The sequence below is a fragment of the Geotrypetes seraphini genome, chromosome 1 (assembly GCF_902459505.1).
Source record: "Geotrypetes seraphini chromosome 1, aGeoSer1.1, whole genome shotgun sequence".
Classification (NCBI taxonomy): Eukaryota; Metazoa; Chordata; class Amphibia; order Gymnophiona; family Dermophiidae; genus Geotrypetes; species Geotrypetes seraphini.
The window spans coordinates 474,135,838-474,156,410 of NC_047084.1; the positions used below are offsets into that span (position 1 = coordinate 474,135,838).

Here is a 20,573-nt window from a genome sequence, read left to right on the forward strand (position 1 = left end):
AGGCCATTAGGCCATATAGTATTCAAAAAGAAAATCCAGTGCTGTTCATGCTGGTACAAGAGCCTCTTTACATTGCCCCTCCGTAGGGTAACAGGAATGTGTTCTAACACAAAACACACAAAATCATTGAAATCGTGCCATACTTTGGCACAATGGCGGGTCAGGATGTCATCTTCTTTTTTGTGACCAATATTGGACCGATGTTCAAATAACCGAGTCATCCCATATACTCCTTGTTTCACATATTGTCAAAGAGCGCAAGTTCAGCTGATATATTCCCTGAGGAACCCTTTGAGAGGCGAAACAAGGCACTTGGAGGATTGGGCATGGATTCTAGACTGTACATCTAAATGGTGCCGTGGTGTTTTCATCGACAGTCTGGCCAGACTTTCTCTATCAGTACAGCACGGCGTTTCAGACCATGGTCCCAAACTAAGTAAAACTTTTTTTGATTTTGCTTTTCCTGTGCAGTGATGGGTATATTACCCTTTTGATAATCACATTTCAGTGGTTTGGGAGTTTTTTGCCAGTGATAGTACACAAGCAGCTTTGAATCTTAAACAGTATTGAAGTTGTTTACTGCTGTGTTGTAATTTTTGAGACTTTTTCTCTACTTTTTTTGTGAAATGGTTATGGGGGGGGTGTAACCCATCTCTGGTGAGTAATATTTTGTAGTTAAATTTTGGGATTTTTCTATTACTCTTAGGTTTTTCTTGTGAGACCCATGAGTAACTCCCACTTTAACTCTTATATCTATACAAATATGTGAGTCCTCATGGAACACAGAGAAATACTTACTATCTGACTTATAAGATACCTACAAACATGATGACTATTGCAGAGGTGTACATTTAGGTACTGTAGGTTATCTGTTCCAGAAAGACCCACAACATTTAAAAGAATTAAGGTGGTATTTGTACCTGAGCCCATTTGTTTGAAATCCACTGCACTGACCGCTAAGCCGCCCCTCTGCTCTGCAGAGACATCAGTGTGGCCTTTTTTGTACAAATGATGCTACACAGACATTTTTGAGTCTGCTTTTTTGGTGTTCATGTTTTGGACATTTCAGTTTGGAGAATGGCTGTTCATTTTGGATGTTTTCAGGACAAGAACATCCTTCTCATGTATTTTTGAACAGGAAATCCCAACCTGTTCAAAAACAACTGCAAGATGGACAGGTTTTTTTGGATGGTATGCACAGGATATTCAAATTCTATCCGACATTCTTTCAAAAATACCACTTGATGTCAGCCAGCTCCTCTTCAGTATTGCTTAGAATTCTATACAGGTGATAAATGAAGTTCACTACGTTTGCACCAGGCAAGCAAGTAACCAAACAATCCTCCCCTCCTCCTCAACTATATATGCCCTTTATTCCACCTGGTTCCCCTATGATAACATGTTAGTCTCACCTTGTCCTTAGATATACTGCCATGGAATCTGTACATTTCTCGTCGATGATTATTTATTAGCCTTTAATATTGTACCTAAGTTCCCTCTGATTTCTGTAACCCTCCCGGTTCTTCTGTTACCCCGTTCTCTGAAGCTGTGTTTGTTCTACTGTTACCCACCCTGAGATTTCTGGGAGGGTGGGAAATAAATAAAAATAAATCAATCAAAATATCTCCACAGCTACCTACATTTCTAAGGATCAAATCGCCAGCTTGCATACTAGTTTATAGCTTGCCTCAAGCTCGGATATGGAAAAGGCTAACAGAGAGTCTAGATTAATAATATTCATATACTATATCTTTTAAAGCTACATCAAGAGGTATGCCTGTGAGGTTTCAAAAATTCATGTATAATACCACATATTCTGGTGACCTTTTATAACGATCTCAGTTTTCTGCAGAATTGAAACAGATACTAGACTTTTACAATATATATTTAATAAAACTAAAAGTTTGTTCAACAAGTTTGATGCACATCAATCTGCTGAATACCTACTTGATCAGGACTACTTTGGCTCACTACAGCTTCATATGGAGGTGGCGGCTCTAAGGGACAAAACACTTCAACTCCTTTAATTCTAGCTCCATAAATGTGAGGAATTGGGATCACATCAGTACCCAGCATCCTGCAAGGAAATTTATTTATTTAAAAGATTTATATTTCAAACTATCAGTCAGTTTCTAGGTGGATTACAGAATAATAATCAGGTATTTTTCCCTATCTGTACCTGAGGCAATGGCAAGTTAAGTGGAAGTCTGTCAGCTCTATTAAGATATTAAAATGCCAGAGTTCTTGCAATCATTTAGGACATTTCCACTATATTTAGATTGATAATAAACACCAAAATTGTTTTTCATGAGAAAAAGAAAGGAGCCAAACTAGGAATAGAATTTTCAGTTAAATGAATTATAGGGCATTCTATAATATGGTCTGCATCTTGTAAAGGCACATATTTTTCAATGATGTACAGGGAAACTTAATCATACTATACCGTTCTTTCAAAGATTGGCATTTATTTCAAATCAAGAATTTTTTTCTTGGCTTACTTGCTGATGTTGAGGAATTGTGGGATTTCCAGGTGTGACAGGTAATACAGAAGCTAAGTGCAACAGGTAATATGGAAGCTGAGTTATTGGATTAAAACAATACTAAGCATCACAAAGGGATCAAAACCAAAAAGCCTTCGACAAGGTACCCCATGAACGGCTGCTTAAGAAGCTGTGGAACCACGGGGTGCAAGGGGATATCCACCGATGGATCAAACACTGGCTGGCAGGCAGGAAACAAAGGGTTGGAGTAAAGGGCCATTACTCAGAATGGCAATGGGTCACGAGTGGAGTCCCACAGGGGTCGGTGCTGGGACCGCTCCTGTTCAATATATTTATTAACGACTTGGAGACAGGGACAAACTGTGAGGTTATTAAATTTGCGGACGACACCAAACTCTACAACAGGGTTAGAACCAAGGAAGACTGTGAAGACCTGCAAAGGGACTTAACGAGATTGGAAGACTGGGCAAGAAAATGGCAAATGAGTTTTAACACTGAGAAATGCAAAGTCATGCATGTAGGGAAAAAGAACCCGATGTTCAACTATAAAATGGGGGGATCATTGCTGGGGTGAGCAACCTTGAAAGAGACCTGGGGGTGATGGTGGACACAACATTGAAAGCATCAGCACAGTGTGCGACAGCCTCAAAGAAAGCGAACAGAATGTTGGGTATCATCAAAAAAGGTATTACGACCAGGATGAAGGAAGTCATTTTGCTGCTGTATCGGGCAATGGTGCGCCCACATCTGGAGTACTGTGTCCAGTACTGGTCGCCGTACCTCAAAAAGGACATGGCGGTACTTGAGGGAGTCCAGAGAAGAGCGACAAAATTGATAAAAGGTATGGAAAACTTCTCATACGCTGACAGATTGGAAATGCTGGGGCTATTCTCTCTGGAAAAGCGGAGACTTAGAGGAGACATGATAGAAACCTTCAAAATCATGAAGGGCATAGAGAAGGTAGACAGGGACAAATTCTTCAGGCTGTGGGGAGCCACAAGTACAAGGGGGCACTCGGAGAAATTGAAAAAGGACAGATTTAGAACAAATGCTAGGAAGCTCTTTTTCACTCAGAGGGTGGTGGACACATGGAATGCGCTCCCGAAGGCTGTGATAGGCCAGAGCACGCTACAGGGGTTCAAGGAAGGTCTAGATAGGTTCCTAAAAGAAAAGGGGATTGAGGGGTACAGATAGAAGTAGAGGTAGGTTATAGAAATAGTCAGAAACCATGTCGCAGGTCATGGACCTGATGGGCCGCCGCGGGAGCGGACCGCTGGGCACGATGGACCTCTGGCCTGACCCAGTGGAGGCAACTTCTTATGTTCTTATGTAAAATATATTAAAGTTTTGGGGGATTAAATGGGATTTTTAGGGGAAGCACATGAGACATTGTAATTAAAGATTAATATTTTAATATACTTTCAACCTACACCAGGGGTGTCAAAGTCTCTCCTCGAGGGCTGCAATCCAGCCGGGTTTTCAGGATTTCCCCAATGAATATGCACAAGATCTATTTGCATGCACTACTTTCATTGTATGCTAATAGATCTCATGCATATTCATTGGGGAAATCCTGAAAACCCAACTGGATTGCGGCTCTCGAGGAGGGACTTTGACACTCCTGACCTACATTCAAGCTCATGCTAAGGGTCTCAGGGGTTAACTTGTGGTTGGTACCAGAAAGGTGAAATCATGAGAATCCATTGTTTATTTGCAACTGCAAATGAATGTATGGAAAAGCTGAGATAGGTTTCCCAGAGCTGGCATGCCTTGAGCATATGAAGATGCTTAAGGCCCCCATGCCATTATCAGCATAAAAGCATTGGCGGCAGCAGCTTTTCTTCAACATTGAACAGGTAAACACAATGGCAGCAAGGCAGAGGGAACACGCATGGAGGGCAACGGCGCAGGTCATCTTGCGGTTGGGAGAAGAGCGGTGGAGCTATAAACATGAAGAAGGTGATGTTAGAAGGGCAGCTGCAACAATGGTAGCAGTTTATGCAGGACCATTTGGAGCAGAAGCGGCAGCAACAGCAGCAGCAGATACAACAGCAGCAACAATTGATGCAGAGAGTTATACTGCTGCAACAGGCCTCACAGGGACAGGCAGCCACCGTTCCTCAAGCATCTAGTCGCCGTACATGAAAAAGGACACAGTACTATTCGAAAGGGTCCAGAGAAGAGTGACTAAAATGGTTAAGGGACTGGAGAAGTTGCCGTACAGTGAGAGATTAGAGAAACTGGGCCTTGAAAAGAGGAGACATGATCGAAACATTCAAGATAATGAAGGGAATAGACTTAGTAGATAAAGACAGGTTCACCCTCTCCAGGGTAGAGAGAACGAGAGGGCACTCTCTAAAGTTAAAAGGGGATAGATTCTATACAAAGATAAGGAAGTTCTTCTTCACGCAGAGAGTGGTAGAAAACTGGAACGCTCTTCTGGAGGCTGTTATAAGGGAAAGCACCCTCCAGGGATTCAAGACAAAGTTAGACATGTTCCTGCTAAACCAGAATGTATGCAGGTAAGGCTAGTCTCAGTTAGGGCACTGGTCTTTGACCTAAGGGCCACCGCATGAGTGGACTGCTGGGCACGATGGACCACTGGTCTCACCCAGCAGCGGCAATTCTTATATTCTTATGTGGGCCACACACTTCTCCAGTTGATGTAAAAAATCGTTACTTGATTGTCTGTTTGTATTAGAACAGTTTTGTGATGTACTTGGGACTGAAAGGTTCTGAGAGCATAGAAAACTGCGCAAATGGTTGATATGAAAACTTTGTTCCTTTCGGCTTGTGCTGAAGAAACTGGTACCAGAGGATAACCCTGGCTATTTCCTGACAAATTTTGAGAGGACTGTTCATTTGTCAGGATGGCCAGAAGTCACATGGCCAGCTTATTTGGGTAATCTTCTAACCGGTGGTAGTCTGACTACTTTCTAGAGTGTCAACTTCACAGGGATGTCAACTTATAGTGTGTTGAAGCATTGGAAACCTCGATGATGAGGCATGCCTCAAAGGTGATACAACTTGAAGAGAAAGTAACCTTGTCTTGGTCCGATGATGATTGAGATGAGTTGGAGTAGACTTTTGAGAAGAGGTTGAAGCATGCTTGGATGGGGAGGAATGCTTATGCTTTTTAGCTGACTCCCTTGACAGAGATGGCAGCGACGACACTAACATGGCACATGGTGTCGATGGATACACTGGTACCGACGCTGAAGTAGGATGAATAGTATCAGCATCTGAAGTCGCTGACATCTTTGATGTGCTTGGAGACTCCCCAAAGTGTTTCTCAAACTGGAGTTGATGAGCCTTATGTGTTCTCTTTGAAGCTTAGAGCAGCGTAGGCAGTGTTCAGGACTAAGGCACTGAACAAACCAGTTGTGTGGGTTGGTTACCGAGATGGTCCTATTGCACCGAGTGCACTGCTTGAAGCCATTAGAAGGCTTGGACATTGAGGGAAAAATAGCCAATGTAAAATCAAAGGACTCAATTGTCCTGGGAGGTTGAGTAAAAGTTCATCCCAAAACCAATAAATCTTTTTATTTCTTTGGTGATGTACTATATGGAAGGAGAGGCTTCTTGGGATTTTGGTTTAATTTATGTTTATCATTTTTGGTCAGTTATGTATTTGGCATTTGTGTTTTGTGTGTTTGACCAAGGTATTCTATTAGGATGAATTTTCTATGTAGCAATTAGTTTTCCTGATAGTGGAGGGACTAGTTTACAGAATTATATGGCGCAGGACCTGCTTACATTGGAAAGTTGGTCCTCAACCTGGCAGCTAGGCTTCAATGCTAAGAAATGTAAGGTCATGCACCTCGGAAGCGGAAATCCATGCAGGACGTACTTCTTGAACGGAGAAACTTTAACTAGGACTTCAGCAGAACGAGATTTAGGAGTAATCATCAGTGCAGATATGAAAACTGCCAATCAAGTGGAGAAGGCTTCATCTAAGGCAAGGCAGATATTGGGTTGTATCAATAGAAGTTTCGTCAGCCGAAAGCCTGAAGTCATAATGCCGTTGTACAGGGCCATGGTGAGACCTCATCTGGAGTACTGTGTGCAATTCTGGAGGCCACATTACAGTAAAGATGTGCGCAGAATTGAATCGGTTCAACGGACGGCCACCAGGATGATCTCGGGGCTCAAGGGTCTCTCGTACGAAGAGAGACTGAACAAATTGCAGCTCTACACTCTTGAGGAACGTAGGAAGAGGGGAGACATGATCGAAACATTTAAGTACCTCACGGGACGTGTCGAAGTGGAAGATGATATTTTCTTTCTCAAGGGACCCTCGGCCACAAGAGGGCACCCGCTCAAACTCAGGGGCGGAAAATTTCATGGCGACACCAGAAAGTATTTCTTCACAGAGAGAGTGGTTGATCATTGGAACAAGCTTCCAGTGCAGGTGATCGAGGCAGACAGCGTGCCAGACTTTAAGAATAAATGGGATACCCATGTGGGATCCCTACGAGGGTCAAGATAAGGAAATTGGGTCATTATGGCATAGACAGTGGGTGGGTAAGCAGAGTGGGCAGACTTGATGGGCTGTAGCTCTTTTCTGCCGTCATCTTCTATGTTTCTATGTTTCTATTGTGAGGGGAGATGGGTTTTGTTGATCCTTTTTCTGTATTTGTGATTTATAAAATGACAGTTGTACAGCATAGTTTCTTTTTATACTTTAATAACATGATTTCAATATAAAATAACTATTCAAGACTCGTGCGGATGAAATCAGACAGAGTCCACGGGGACGAGTAAAGACACAGTCTGCAGGGGCGGGGACATAGTCCACTGGGACGGGGCGGGGACACAGTCCGCGGGGACGGGGCCAAATTTTTCCTCATATCATTTGCTAGACAAAACAATGACACGACATAACTGCCTTACCTGTGATTTGTTCTGGGGGTGCAAGAATAAAACGTTGAGAAGTATGAAGGTGGTGGTACAGGTGGGATAAAGTCTTCAGAATCTGGAACATGCCCTTGCTCTTCAACTTCCTCTGCAGGAACCTGTGGTTCTTCCTAGAAGACAGTCAAAAATGGCCTTACATGCATAGCTTTTATAAAAGCACAAAAGTGAGATATCTAACTGGCACATTTTGGGGAAGATTCTGTATAGGACGCTGGTCTCAGCAGCTGCCTAAGAAGCAGCTGAGAATCGCACATCGGCATCCTATACAGAATCGTGCCTGCCCTACGGGACAGACACCTAATTGCCCCGATTCTCTAACCGGCGCTCATGTCACATGCACCAGTTTAAAAATTGCATTGCTTGTTAAAGAATCAGCTGAGCGGCTGCGGCAGGGAAACCATTTGTCCCTAATGATTTGCTATAGTTTGCCAATTTGATCTGTTCCATCTACAGTAATTTACTTTCATTGCTCCAAATATCACTTCTAAAGTCAAAGAATTAATTTAGCTTTTCTTCTATGAAAACACCACCAGAATATATATGTAAGCAACAAATGACAATACTGGATTACATAACAGAAACATGTTTCACTTATATATTCTAGTATTGTCATCTTTTGCTCTACTGTCCTGACTTGAGGAGAAAGGTTTTAATCTTAAGACAGCTCATCAAAAAAGATGTTCCAAGTTAAGATTAATAAATAAGAACAAAAAATGAATTAAATGGACTAACATGACTTTGTTTCTCTCACATTAAACCACAATGACAGGTCATTTGGAATATATTTCAAAATACTGTTCTGGAAACTGAGATTGTATTCATTCTTCAAGCAAATTTTCCCCCCTAATTTCCTCATTTTATGATAGACTTAATTTTCAAAATTAAATGTTACAGAATTACTTCTCTTTAGTGTCTTCTTTCCATTCATTATGACAAATTTGATTGTGTTTTAGTGATATTGTATTCTAATTGTTTGATATTTACTGTACACTTGTTGTGAATTATAAAATGAATAAAGAATTAAAAAAGAAAAAAAAGATATTCATAAAATTACACTAAGATGTTCAAACTGCAAGGACATCCAGATCTTGATTTTATAAAGCCAGCAAACAAACTTCTAAAACTGCAGAATATGAATCTGGTGAGAGGGGGGCATGAACTGAGCGTGTTTGGAGTAGGACTTGGGCAGGCAATAAAAATATGAACATTCATTCCCCATTGCAGAAGGTGAAGGAATGTCCATGTCTATAAAGGTGGACATCGGGAGTTAGACCTGTTACCTGGAACACCCAGGGGATCCTTGATAAAAGGAATAGTAACTGTTTGCATTTACCGTGTTCAACATAAAACCTAACAGGGTAAGTGCAAAGCCTGTGTACAGGGAAATATGGCCAGCATCTGCTGCATAAAACATGTACAGTCCCCAAAACCACACACACCACGGTGGTGCACCTCTTAACCCATGGTCCCCTTCTAACCCCATCCCCCAGGCAAGTCCAAAGTCCCATTCAAATCTCCATCAATGGTTCTGATCCTGTCCTGACCTCCCCCTCCCATCCCCAAGTTCCGATGCTCCCCCCTTACAAAATATTGCCCCACACAAAAGAGATGCAGCACCCTGAACCCTATTCTCATCCATTCTCATCCACCCACAGGGACCTACTCAGGATGTAGATCATTGATAACAGGGGTCCCCGGCCACAACAGTCTCCCTCTGCTGCTGCCAGGATCAAAGATGACACGTTTGCCTTCCAGTACTGCTAGAAGACAAAGGCGCTAGGATCAGCTTTGTTTTGCATATATTTGATCTGAAAGTGTGTGTTGCATATGCATTAGAAAGGAATAACTTAGAGAAGTCTGGACACCACTTTTCTAATAGGATTTACACATATACATACGTACACTGACTTACTATGCAGGGTCTTCGGGTAGCAAATAACTGGAGGTAGCGCAGGGCAGCTGATAGTAAGCATACAGTTGTCGTGAGAGCATTTAGGGCACAGAGAGCAAAGAGGACTTTCTGAGGGAAAGAATCAGAAAATCAAGACTATAACTCAGAGAAACACAGCATACCGAGTGATATTTGTATGTAGCAATACAATGTGATATGCAGTTATGAGATCTAATTTCATGTCTAATATGTTATGTTTTCATAATGCAACAAAAAAAATACCGTATTTTTCGCTCCATAAGACGTACCTGATCATAAGACGCACCCACCTCTAGAGGAGGAAAAGCCAAGAAAAAAAATTCTGAACCAAATGAAGCCAGGACAGGGGTTAGGGCACATCTAATGGTAGGCAGCCCCAAGCCAGCCTGCCCCCAGCCATCCCGCCATCCCCAAACCAGCCCGCCAGCCCCAAACCAGCCAGCCAGCCAGCTCCAGGTCACCCAGCCTGCCAGCTCCAGGCCAACCAGCCAGCCCCAAGCCAACCAGCCAGCCAGCTCTAGGCCAGCCAGCCAGCCCGCTCCAGGCCAGCCAGCCAGCCAGCCCGCTCCAGGCCAGCCAGCCAGACAGCCCGCTCCAGGCCAGCCAGCCAGCCAGCCAGCTCCAGGCCACCCAGCCAGCCCCAGGCCAACCAGCCAGCCAGCTCTAGGCCAACCAGCCAGCCCCAGGCAAGCCCCCCCCCATTACCTTTTTAAATTCTGCCCCGCAGATCCAGCCGGCTTCTCTCCCTCCCTGCCTGCCACGGTAGCCTTCGCTCTTTTCCCGGCCTGCGGCGCAGAGATCAACAGCGCGGACATCAGGAGCAAGCTTTATGCTTTCCTGCTCGGCCCCGCGCTGCTTTCTGAACGGAGCGGTGAATGGCCTTGTCCCTGTACCTGCGGTGAATACTTTCTTTTTTCCCCATTTTTGGTTTTTAGAGAATATTTGATCTTGCTTGCTCTTGTTGTCTTTTGATTATAATCTAAAGCCTTTAAAAACAGTAAATAAAGTCATTCAGCTGCTAAGCAGGAATAGAGTCACTGTTCACAGCTGACGCCATAAAGAGAGTTGAAAGATACCTCCCTCCTAGAGCTTACCGGGTTTGATGGATGCCTTACAATGTTTCTCTGTAGAAGACGATGTTTGTTTGTTTTTTTAAGTAAACCTTTCTTCCTTTTTCTTCATGTTCATTTGGGGTTTTTTTTAAATTTGGTATTGAACCAAAGTGAGGCAATAGAATTATCTGCTATTATTATTACGAATATTTATACCTGATTTTATTTTTTGAGAGTGAGAGAGATGGGAGAGCTGTGACCTTACAGGAGTTGTAGAAGAAAAAACTGACAAGGCAGGATCCCCTGCATATGCCCAGTAAGCCTAAAAGCTGACTGTAACTATAGGAGAGCACTGACACACATGCTCAGACAGAGGACTATACCGCCAAATGTGTTGCATCTCTTCGTTTGTCTCCAGATATATACCATGTTTCCCCGAAAATAAGACACTGTCTTATATTGATTTGGGGCCAAAAACGCACTAGGGCTTATTTTCAGGGGATGTCTTATTTTTTTTTTCTGTACAACAATCATCTCTCACCCATCCCTTTGTGCAGCATTTTCTATCCTTCCCTCCCATCCTCTGTGCAGAACCCCGAAAGCAATTTCATTGTGTTGCATTAGATCTAATCTAATCTAAGCATTGTTCTTGTATGTATCATCTTCCCTATAGAGCTTTAAATGGTTAACAAATTACAGATCTTCTTTAAAAAACTGAATTTCAAATGTCATAACATTTCTGAAATAAAAAAAAGTCTTGAGATCTTTGTGGAATAGATAACATGAAGCCATTCACCCCATGTAGCAGAACCCTAAAGACCCCCGCCAACCCATCCTCTTGTGTAATATCTTTCCATCTCTCCCTCCCATCCCCCTGTGCAGCAGAACCCCGACGACCCTCCCACCACGAGGCCAACATACATCCGTTCCAAACAGCAGCAGCGGCAGCACTGAACAAGTTGCTTTGCAGCCTTCCTCGCGCTGCATTTCTGATGACATCCCCGGCGGGGAAGGCCGCAAAGTAGTCTGTTCAGTGCTGCCGCCGCCACTGTTTGGAACAAAGGTATGTCGGCCTTGTGGTGGTAGGGTTGTCGGGGGTTCTGCTGCACAGGGAGATGGGAGGGAAAGATGGAAAGATGCTGTGCAAGGGGATGGATGAGAGGGGAGGAAAGATGCTGCACATGGGGTGGAGGAGAAAGCGCTGATGCCAGCGAATCAGGGAGTATTGGAGACATTTGGGAGGGGCTTCAGGGGTCGATTTTTGTGGTAGGCTTATTTTTGTGGTAGGTCTTATTTTGGGGAAAACACGGTGTGTGTGTGTGTGTGTGTGTATGTATATATATATATATACACACACACACACATATATATATATATATACAACCTATATAATAAAACCCTAGCCGCGCATGCGCACTCAACTGTGTGCTTCCGTGATCTCTAATCTGTGAGATGTAGGTCCGTGGCCACAGGAGTGCGCATGCGCGAGTCCCAGCCTTACTGCTTCCCAGTTGCCAGCGTTGGACTCCCTGCTCTCCAGATTGCGGTGTCGGCACCTCTCATGAGCCGCATCCGCATCGGAGAAGGCTTCCGACGCTGGCGGGGATCGAGAGGAGCCGCTGCGACACTCGCCCGGAGCAGGCCAGACCGCGGGCCGGGCAGGGAAGCGCCGAAAGGCACTCCAGCAGCGAGCCACTCAATGGGACCAGGCAGACAGCCACGCGAGGGAGGGTAACAGAAACAAAAAAGGTACGTGCAAGGAGAAGCTGGGCCTGCCTGCGGGAAACACGATAAGGGAAGGGGGGGCCCTTGAAGCAGGCTACAATGCGGGAGGGAAGGGGGAGGGACCAAAAGGAGCAGGCCACATCGTGCTACGAGTAGGGAAGGGGTGGGGGAAAATGCTGATACTGCTGCACAGGGACCTGGAGGGGAAGGGAAATGCCTGCTGCACAGGGAAATGCAGGGAATGAATGAGACAGACAGATAGCAGGAGGGAGGGAAACAGAAAGAAAGGAGGAAAGACACAGGGGCAGGAAGAGGGACAGAGAAAGGGGGCCAGGGAGAGCGAGAGACAGTGGGAGGGAGAGAGACATAAAGACAGACATACATATATTCTAGCACCCGTTAATGTAACGGGCTTAATGACTAGTATATATATATATATATATATATATACATACACACACACACACAGTATATACATACATACACATTGCAGACAAATCCATGGCCAGCATAGATGTGAAATAATAGAGTATTTAAAGAAAGATTACTTTATGCCTTAATGTCCTCAAACATACCTTGAGCAGAAGGTGAACAGCAGTGCAGGACTTGATTGGATTCAGCCTCAACACATTCTCTTTTTCGGAACATTTTGTAGTCTGCGATTGTTCACAGCACTGGCAAATTCTGCCTTCCGCTAATTCTACCTTCAATAATGAAAGCAGCAATAAAAGTTACAGAGGGCATAATGGAACATAAAAAGTGGTGCCCCTCCCATCATATCCAACATCTACCATTCCTTTTCAGCCAGATCATATGATATGTTTGGTCTGTATGAATAAAGTAAACAAATAACTGTAACTTACTGTATAACGGGGGGGGAGGGGGGGAAATCAAGAAAAACACTGAGAAAAAAAGTGGCTTCCCAAGGACTTAATACCAAAACAGCAGTTATAGCCCAAATATACCTTTTCAAGTTAAATGTGAATAACAGATTTAAGAAGTCTTATCTAGGGAATATATAAAACATATAGAACACATTGTACATAATGCTGACATTATTTAACATGCAGAAGAATTAATTGCAATAAAAATGTATGGTTATTTAGACATCAATGTCAGCTAGAAAATTATGAACAAACCACTTAGGGCTTCTTTTACGAAGCCGCGTTAGCGGTTTAACGCGCGTAATAGTACGCATTAAATTGCTGGCCGCACTAGACGCTAATGCCAGCACTGAGCTGGCGTTAGTTCTAGCCATGTAGCGCGGGTTTAGCGCGTGCTAAAAAGCTGCGTGCAATAAAACTGCTAACGCGGCTTTGTAAAAGGAGCCCTTAGATCCCAATCAGCTTAGATATTTCCTCTGATTTTGTCAGCAGTATTTGTAATCAGTAGCAAACTTTCCACACATACATACACATGCACATTTAGACTAAAGAACTTTAAATATGTGGAAATAACAATAATCCAATTATTTATTATTTATTTATTTAAGCAATTTATATACCACTTAAAAGTCTAGGCAGTTTACAATCAACATACAAAATAATTAAAAACAGTACATCACATCTCAAAAAAACCAACAAACTGTCCTGCTTCCTACCCTACTGATAATGCCTGTTTCACTCACATAAAGGCATCAACAAACAAATGTGTCTTCAGAAGTTTTTTTAAAGTTATGTCTGGTTTTACATAAACGCAACTGGTCTATCAGTGTGTTCCAAAATTTCACCCCTGCTAAAAAAAAAAAAAAGTTTAAAAAATGTAATGTATTTCTGCCCTTTTAATACAGCAGTTTCCTCTGCTCCTTTGTATTCTAGTTTGGAAACAGAGTAGATGACGGCAGATAAAGACCCGAATGGTCCATCCAGTCTGCCCAACCTGATTCAATTTAAATTTTTTTTTTTTCTTCTTAGCTATTTCTGGGCGAGAATCCAAAGCTTTTCCCGGTACTGTGCTTGGGTTCCAACTGCCGAAATCTCTGTTAAGACTTACTCCAGCCCATCTACACCCTCCCAGCCATTGAAGCCCTCCCCTGCCCATCCTCCTCCAAACGGCCATGCACAGACACAGACCGTACAAGTCTGCCCAGTAACTGGCCTAGTTCAATCTTTAATATTATTTTCTGATTCTAAATCTTCTGTGTTCATCCCACGCTTCTTTGAACTCAGTCACAGTTTTACTCTCCACCACCTCACTCGGGAGCGCATTCCAGGCATCCACCACCCTCTCCGTAAAGTAGAATTTCCTAACATTGCCCCTGAATCTACCACCCCTCAACCTCAAATTATGTCCTCTGGTTTTACCATTTTCCTTTCTCTGGAAAAGATTTTGTTCTACGTTAATACCCTTTAAGTATTTGAACGTCTGAATCATATCTCCCCTGTCTCTCCTTGCCTCTAGGGTATACATATTCAGGGCTTCCAGTCTCTCCTCATACGTCTTCTGGCGCAAGCCTCCTATCATTTTCGTCGCCCTCCTCTGGACCGCCTCAAGTCTTCTTACGTCTTTCGCCAGATACGGTCTCCAAAACTGAACACAATACTCCAAGTGGGGCCTCACCAATGACCTGTACAGGGGCATCAACACCTTCTTCCAGAGCTGCAATCTGGCCTCATAAACCTTCATTCACAACTACTTGGGTGTTTTCCCTTTATTTTATATAATCATCTCTCCCACCAAACCTAGCCTGGATGTTGCAGTGAAAAAGTCATGAACCTTGCAATCATGAACCCTACACTCAACAGATGGCAACTTTAAGAATTAGTGTGACTTTCTTCCCCTTCAAAGACTGTGGATGTAACCTGTGTTGCACCCCAGACCCACTCAGCCCACGAAACAAATGGCCTGGCTCAGAAATCAGACCAGCCTATTTCTCTTAAATAAATTAATTTCCAGGGAATATAAAGATTAATTCTCAAAAATTATCGAAGCAGCCAACTCCAAAAACAGTTAACTTTTGCATCAAAAGGAAAGTCAGGTGTAGTGGAACACTCTGATTTGGGGTGCTAAAATACAAACCTCCACTGTGCCCTCAAACTCTCTACTGCAGATGAATTGTGTGATCAGGCTAGTCTTAGTGGCCTGCCCCATTTTTACTGCTTATAACAGGTAATTGAGATGAAGTGGAATCACAAATGGGACTGGGTGAACACTTTGGAGCTAAAAATGAAAAAAAAAAATCATTCTTAGCTCCAAAGTGTTCACCCAGTCCCATTTGTGTATTCCTCTTCATCTTAATTACTTGTTATAAGCAGTAAGTAGAATGAAAAAAAAAAAATCATTCTACTTACCAAAACTAAAGGGCTAACCTTTCTAAAGCAGTTAACTCCAGGGCGAATTTTCAGGGTATTGTACAGTTTTGTTATTTAAACTTGGTTTGCTTTTAATTCAGTAATGAGAGCACAACAAAAATGATAGGGCCTGGATTCAGATTTGCTCACCAAATGACAGCTGGGTACACTGGATACAAACTGGGCACCCTGGCAACCTAAGATAAACCCAGCCAAGTTCAGAAGCACACAGACCACAGAGAGCAAAATAAATAGGTTTACCTGGAACAGAAAAACAAAACAAAAACAGTATGCAATACCTGAAATGACAATGTATAATAATTTGCAATGTATAATGATCAGCAGCTTAAAAACAGCCCACATGCACAGAAGAGGAATCTGACCTCTAACCAGCAAAAAAAAACAGGGAAGCAACTAAAGGGTCAAATCAGAATCTTGAAGCAAACATAGCAAAGGAAGTTGGAAATTTTAGGCCTGATATTCAAAAAGAAACAAAAGAAAAAAAACCTGAGCCCCCTAAATTTATGTGCTTAAGTTTATCCATTTTCAGTCAAATATAGGAAACTAAGGGCCCCTTTTACAAAGCTGTGGTAGTGATTCCCGCACAGCAAATACAACATAGCCTATTCAATTCCTAGGCTTTGCTGCATTTGCTGCGCCAGGAATCGTTATTGCAGCTTTATAAAAGGTGCTCTAAGTTGACTGCTGAAAGTCCACCTAAATTTAGAAGCTTAAATTATGCTTCTAAATATTGAATTAACTTTCAATTGCCTAGATTTAGGAGCCTAATTTAGGTGTTTAGGCCCTGATTCTCTAAAAGTGCGTCCCGATTTTAGGCAGCTGTAGACGTCCTACAGCTGTCTAATCAGCCAATCGGGATGCACGTTTTTTAAAAAAAAAATGCTCCCCAGGCAGGCCTGAAGGCGCCTCCGGGAGCCTAGGGAGACCCGCAAGATGCCTAAGCTCGTCTAAGGGCCTTAGGCGGAACCTAGGCGGCCCTACGCGTCTCCCTAGTAGATGAGAAGCTTAAAAATGTAGGCCAGCAAAATGCTGGTCTACATTGTAAGTAGACGCGGCCGCTATACTTATCGCGGCAAGGGATCTCTCTGCCGCTATAAGTATAGCGGGCCGTGGCCCCTGACCGATCACTGGCAGGAGGGTGTCCGAACCCTCCTGCCCGAAGACGCACCCCCCTCCCCGACACTACCGACCGCCCCCCCCCCGACATTACCGATCCCCCCCCCGACAATATCGGTCGCTGGCAGGAGGGTGCCCAATCCCTCCTGCCCGAAGACGCACCCCCCCCCCAGCGCTAACAACCCCCACTCCACCAAACCTATTCTTACAGATGGGTCTTGCACGTCGAGCAAGCAGGCACGCCTCGTCGAAATGAGGCTGGCCTGCCCCTTCCCGGCCCATCCCGCCGAAGCCTAAGGCCTGATTGGCCCAGGCTCTAGAAGCCTGGACCAATCAGGCCTTAGGCATAGCGGGTCCGCCCATCCCCACTTAATCTAAGGCCTGATTGGCCAATCAGACCTTAGACTTAGTAGGGATGGGCGGACCCGCTATTCCTAAGGCCTGATTGGTCCAGGCTTCTAGAGCCTGGGCCAATCAGGCCTTAGGCTTCGGCGGGATGGGCCGGGAAGGGGCGGGAAATTTGGTCTCAAATTAATTGTTTATTAGAAAACCATGTAGCTCTATCATATGATACAATTCTATTTGGGACGTCTATGAGAATAAAAAGTCAAATTTCATCAAGTAACAATAAACTTTTATTAATAATGACAGGAGTCACCATTCAACATATCACCAGAAATTTGAAAAATTACACCAGACTTAATTACACCTTCTGGTGGAATTCGTTGTGCCATATATACAAAATGGAAAGAACTATTGCCATACAAAAAAGGAGTTATAATAATTTTAAAAAGATTTGGGGGCCATTGATAACATATTGTAATGATTAGACACTTTTTTTTACACTGAAAATATATTTATAATAATGAGTAGGGGGTGATATATAGTTATACTATAGATTTTATCACTATTTATGATTATAACATGCATGATATTTTTGATTACAATATTTGTGGAAAGGGAGGGTGGGGGAGGGGGTTAATTTATGTATTTAAGTTGATAATAGAAAGATTTTCAAGTGATGTGTATGATTCAATTGATGTAATATTGTACACTTGTTGTTAGATGTAAAAATGAATAAAGAATTGGGGGAAAAAAAAAACCTCCTTTTGGACTTTTTTTTTATAATGGACATTTTCCCTGCTTCTACTTTCAACGTTAAAGCCTTATGCCAAAAGGGGACTTAAGACGGTTTTTTTGATTATGCCCCTCAAAGCGTTTTACTCATCAAAATTGATTCATCTAATATGGGTTCAATGGGTATTAATACAAAAGAACTGTTTAATTTGGTTACAAATTTATTTGATACCTCACACTATACTCAGACCATACATAATATTAAGGTCTCCTTTTACTAAGCTGCGATAGCGGTTTTAGCACGCGCTAAATTGCCATACGCGCTAGATGCTAACGCCAGTGTTAGTTCTAGCCACGTAGCACGGGTTTAACACGCGCTAAAATTCTGCGTGCGCTAAAAACGCTATCGCAGCTTAGTAAAAGGAGCCCCAAGTTACCTTCAGCAAATGATTTAGCTCAGCATTTTGATCTAAAGATTAAAAATTTTTTTTGTATTATTTATTTAATTTTATAGATATACATCATAAATATGTATATGAGAAAGAGAGATTAAACAAATTAATTAAAAAGAAAAGAAAAGAAAAAGAAGAAAACTAAACAACTTCCAATACAATATCAATCATCTCTCAACAAAAAGTCCACATTATTGGAAAAGCAATTCACATTAGTAGGGCCTTATATTATACAGAAATTTATAATACAAAAATGCAGTGTTACTTCTTCAAATAAATGAAACCTAGACCTTATTCCACAGTGGGAACACTGGACAGCATTACCCCTTTAGACTCAAGAAAAAATCGTAGTTGGGGGGATCAAAAAAAATATATGAATGTTGATCCAACAAGATCAAACATTTGCAGGGATATCTGAGTTGAAACTTAGCCCCCAAAGTTAATACAAATTGTCTCATTTCCAGGAACTCTTTCCTTCGGGATTGAGTTAATTTAGATACATCCGGAAACATGGAAATCTTTGAGTCCATAAAGGTCACCTCTTTAAGCCTAAAAAACAGCCTAAGAAGTGCCTCTTTATCTTGCTGAAAAACAAATGTCACCAGAAGTGTAGAATATGAGATGACTTCATCCTCTGAGGTTTCCAAAATTTTTGTAACATCCATAAGGCTTAAATTAGCTGAAGCCTCAGTTTTAGAAGCCTTCTTTGAAACTGGAAGGTAATAAACTTTGTGTAGTGGAGGAAAACCATTCTCAGGATATTTAAATATCTCTTTCAGAAATTTGTAGAATAAATCTTTAGGCGTCATTGCTAAAGTTTTAGGAAAGTTAAGTAATCTTAAATTCAACATTTTAGTATAATTTTCCAAATTTTCTACTTTCCTTACTAATAGCAATTGTCCCCCAACCTCTGATGCCAACTCTGCCTTCTCCAACGCTGAAGTCTCTGCCTGAGCAACCAGGGATACCGGTGAGCCCTCCAGCTCTCTCAGGGTGGATCCTTCCTGTCCCTGCAGAGCCGCCGTAGTTCCCTGGTCTCGCGGCTGTTGGGGAGGCTTGGGTCCTGCAGGGCTAAGTGAGATATCACTCCCGATAGCCGAGACCTCCCTCTGCCTCGGCTGAGCCGGTTCGCCCCAGGGTGAAGAAGAGAAGAAGTTCGAAATCGTCTCCTGTCTTCTCGGGGTAAGTTCAGCCTGCTGGGCTGTGGCAGCCGCTCTTCCCCTTCTTTTCGGCATATCGAGCCGACTTGAGGAAAATAGTAAAAGCAGGAGAACCGATAGTGAGCGTCCTCACTGCACCGCGGCCATCTTGCTTCTCTAAGATTAAAAATTTAAGAAATAATTGCTCGATAAATGATACTTACGAATATAAAATACTTAATATGCAAGGAAACGCAATACAAGCAGGTATGATTTGGAGCTCCTTTCATGATCCAGAATGGAGTAATTATAACAAATAAGTATGTTAAATCATATTGTATTCTGGATTCTTGTCCACCGGAAGTTATGAAGGCAGCTCCTTTAGATTTTATACTTTATCTTTATTGAGTTTAAATTATATGATAACAGAATCATAATGAATAAAACAGTATCCACCTTACAGTACATAACATAAAAGAATATAAGGAAAATTTTAACATTCTTTCTACTGTTAATTAACAGTAGAAAGAATATTGTGAACTAATTAACGGAAATTGTTTGGATGCTATTGTCATCAGACAATGTTTGGATGCTATTGGCATCAGAGGAGAGATGTCAGTTTGCTTTCGAGGTTTTCTTATGTCTCGTACCTATCAAGTTCATTTTAATTATGGTCTTTCTGTCACTTGGAATAATCCATCCAGCGTGCCGCAAGGCTCACTGTTATCTCCACTGCTGTTTAATGTTTATGTCATCATTAGGAGCGCAATTGTCCCAGTTGGGAATAAAAATATTTAGTTATGCAGATGATTTTACAATCATTATTCTATTTGCTACCTCTCTTTCTGAAATTATTCCTAAGGCAACAGAAGTATTGGTTTTGATGGAGCAATGGATGATTGAGTTCAACTTAAGCTTAATTCAGAAAAAATGAAATTCTTTGTAGCTTCACCTCATCCGTTCGATACGAAAACAACATCATTGTGTATCAATAAATTTAACTATCCCATTCAATCTACTATAAAGGTTCTGGGTATTATACCGGATCAGGGTTTGACAATGAAGGAACAAGTGGACTCTTTGGTTAGAAAGGGTTTCTTTACTCTTTGGAAGCTCCGGTCCATTAGGGCATATTTTGATGCTTCTTCATTTAGAGTTTTGGTGCAATCTTTCATTTTGAGCCAACTTGACTACTGCAATATTGCCTATTCAGCAATTTCTCAGAAGAACATGCAACGATTGCAAATGGGGCAAAATACAGCGGTCAGGTTGAAGAAATACGATCATGTAACATCTTCTTATTGAGTGCTGCACTGGCTACCAATGGAGGCACATGTGAAGTTTAAGTTTGGC

General features: G+C 42.4%; 1 protein-coding gene across 1 annotated transcript in view; it reads right to left on the reverse strand.

Annotated features, from left to right (window-relative positions):
* FAM189A2 (family with sequence similarity 189 member A2) overlaps positions 1 to 20,573 on the reverse strand; it is a 76,622-nt gene that overhangs the window by 30,240 nt on the left and 25,809 nt on the right. The window contains exons 3-7 of the mRNA XM_033924782.1: positions 15,566 to 15,676; positions 12,701 to 12,829; positions 9,331 to 9,438; positions 7,395 to 7,528; positions 1,948 to 2,077 (exon numbers count right to left, since the gene is read on the reverse strand). Coding sequence (XP_033780673.1) covers positions 1,948 to 2,077; positions 7,395 to 7,528; positions 9,331 to 9,438; positions 12,701 to 12,829; positions 15,566 to 15,676 — 612 coding nt within the window. The remainder of the gene's footprint in view (positions 1 to 1,947; positions 2,078 to 7,394; positions 7,529 to 9,330; positions 9,439 to 12,700; positions 12,830 to 15,565; positions 15,677 to 20,573) is intronic.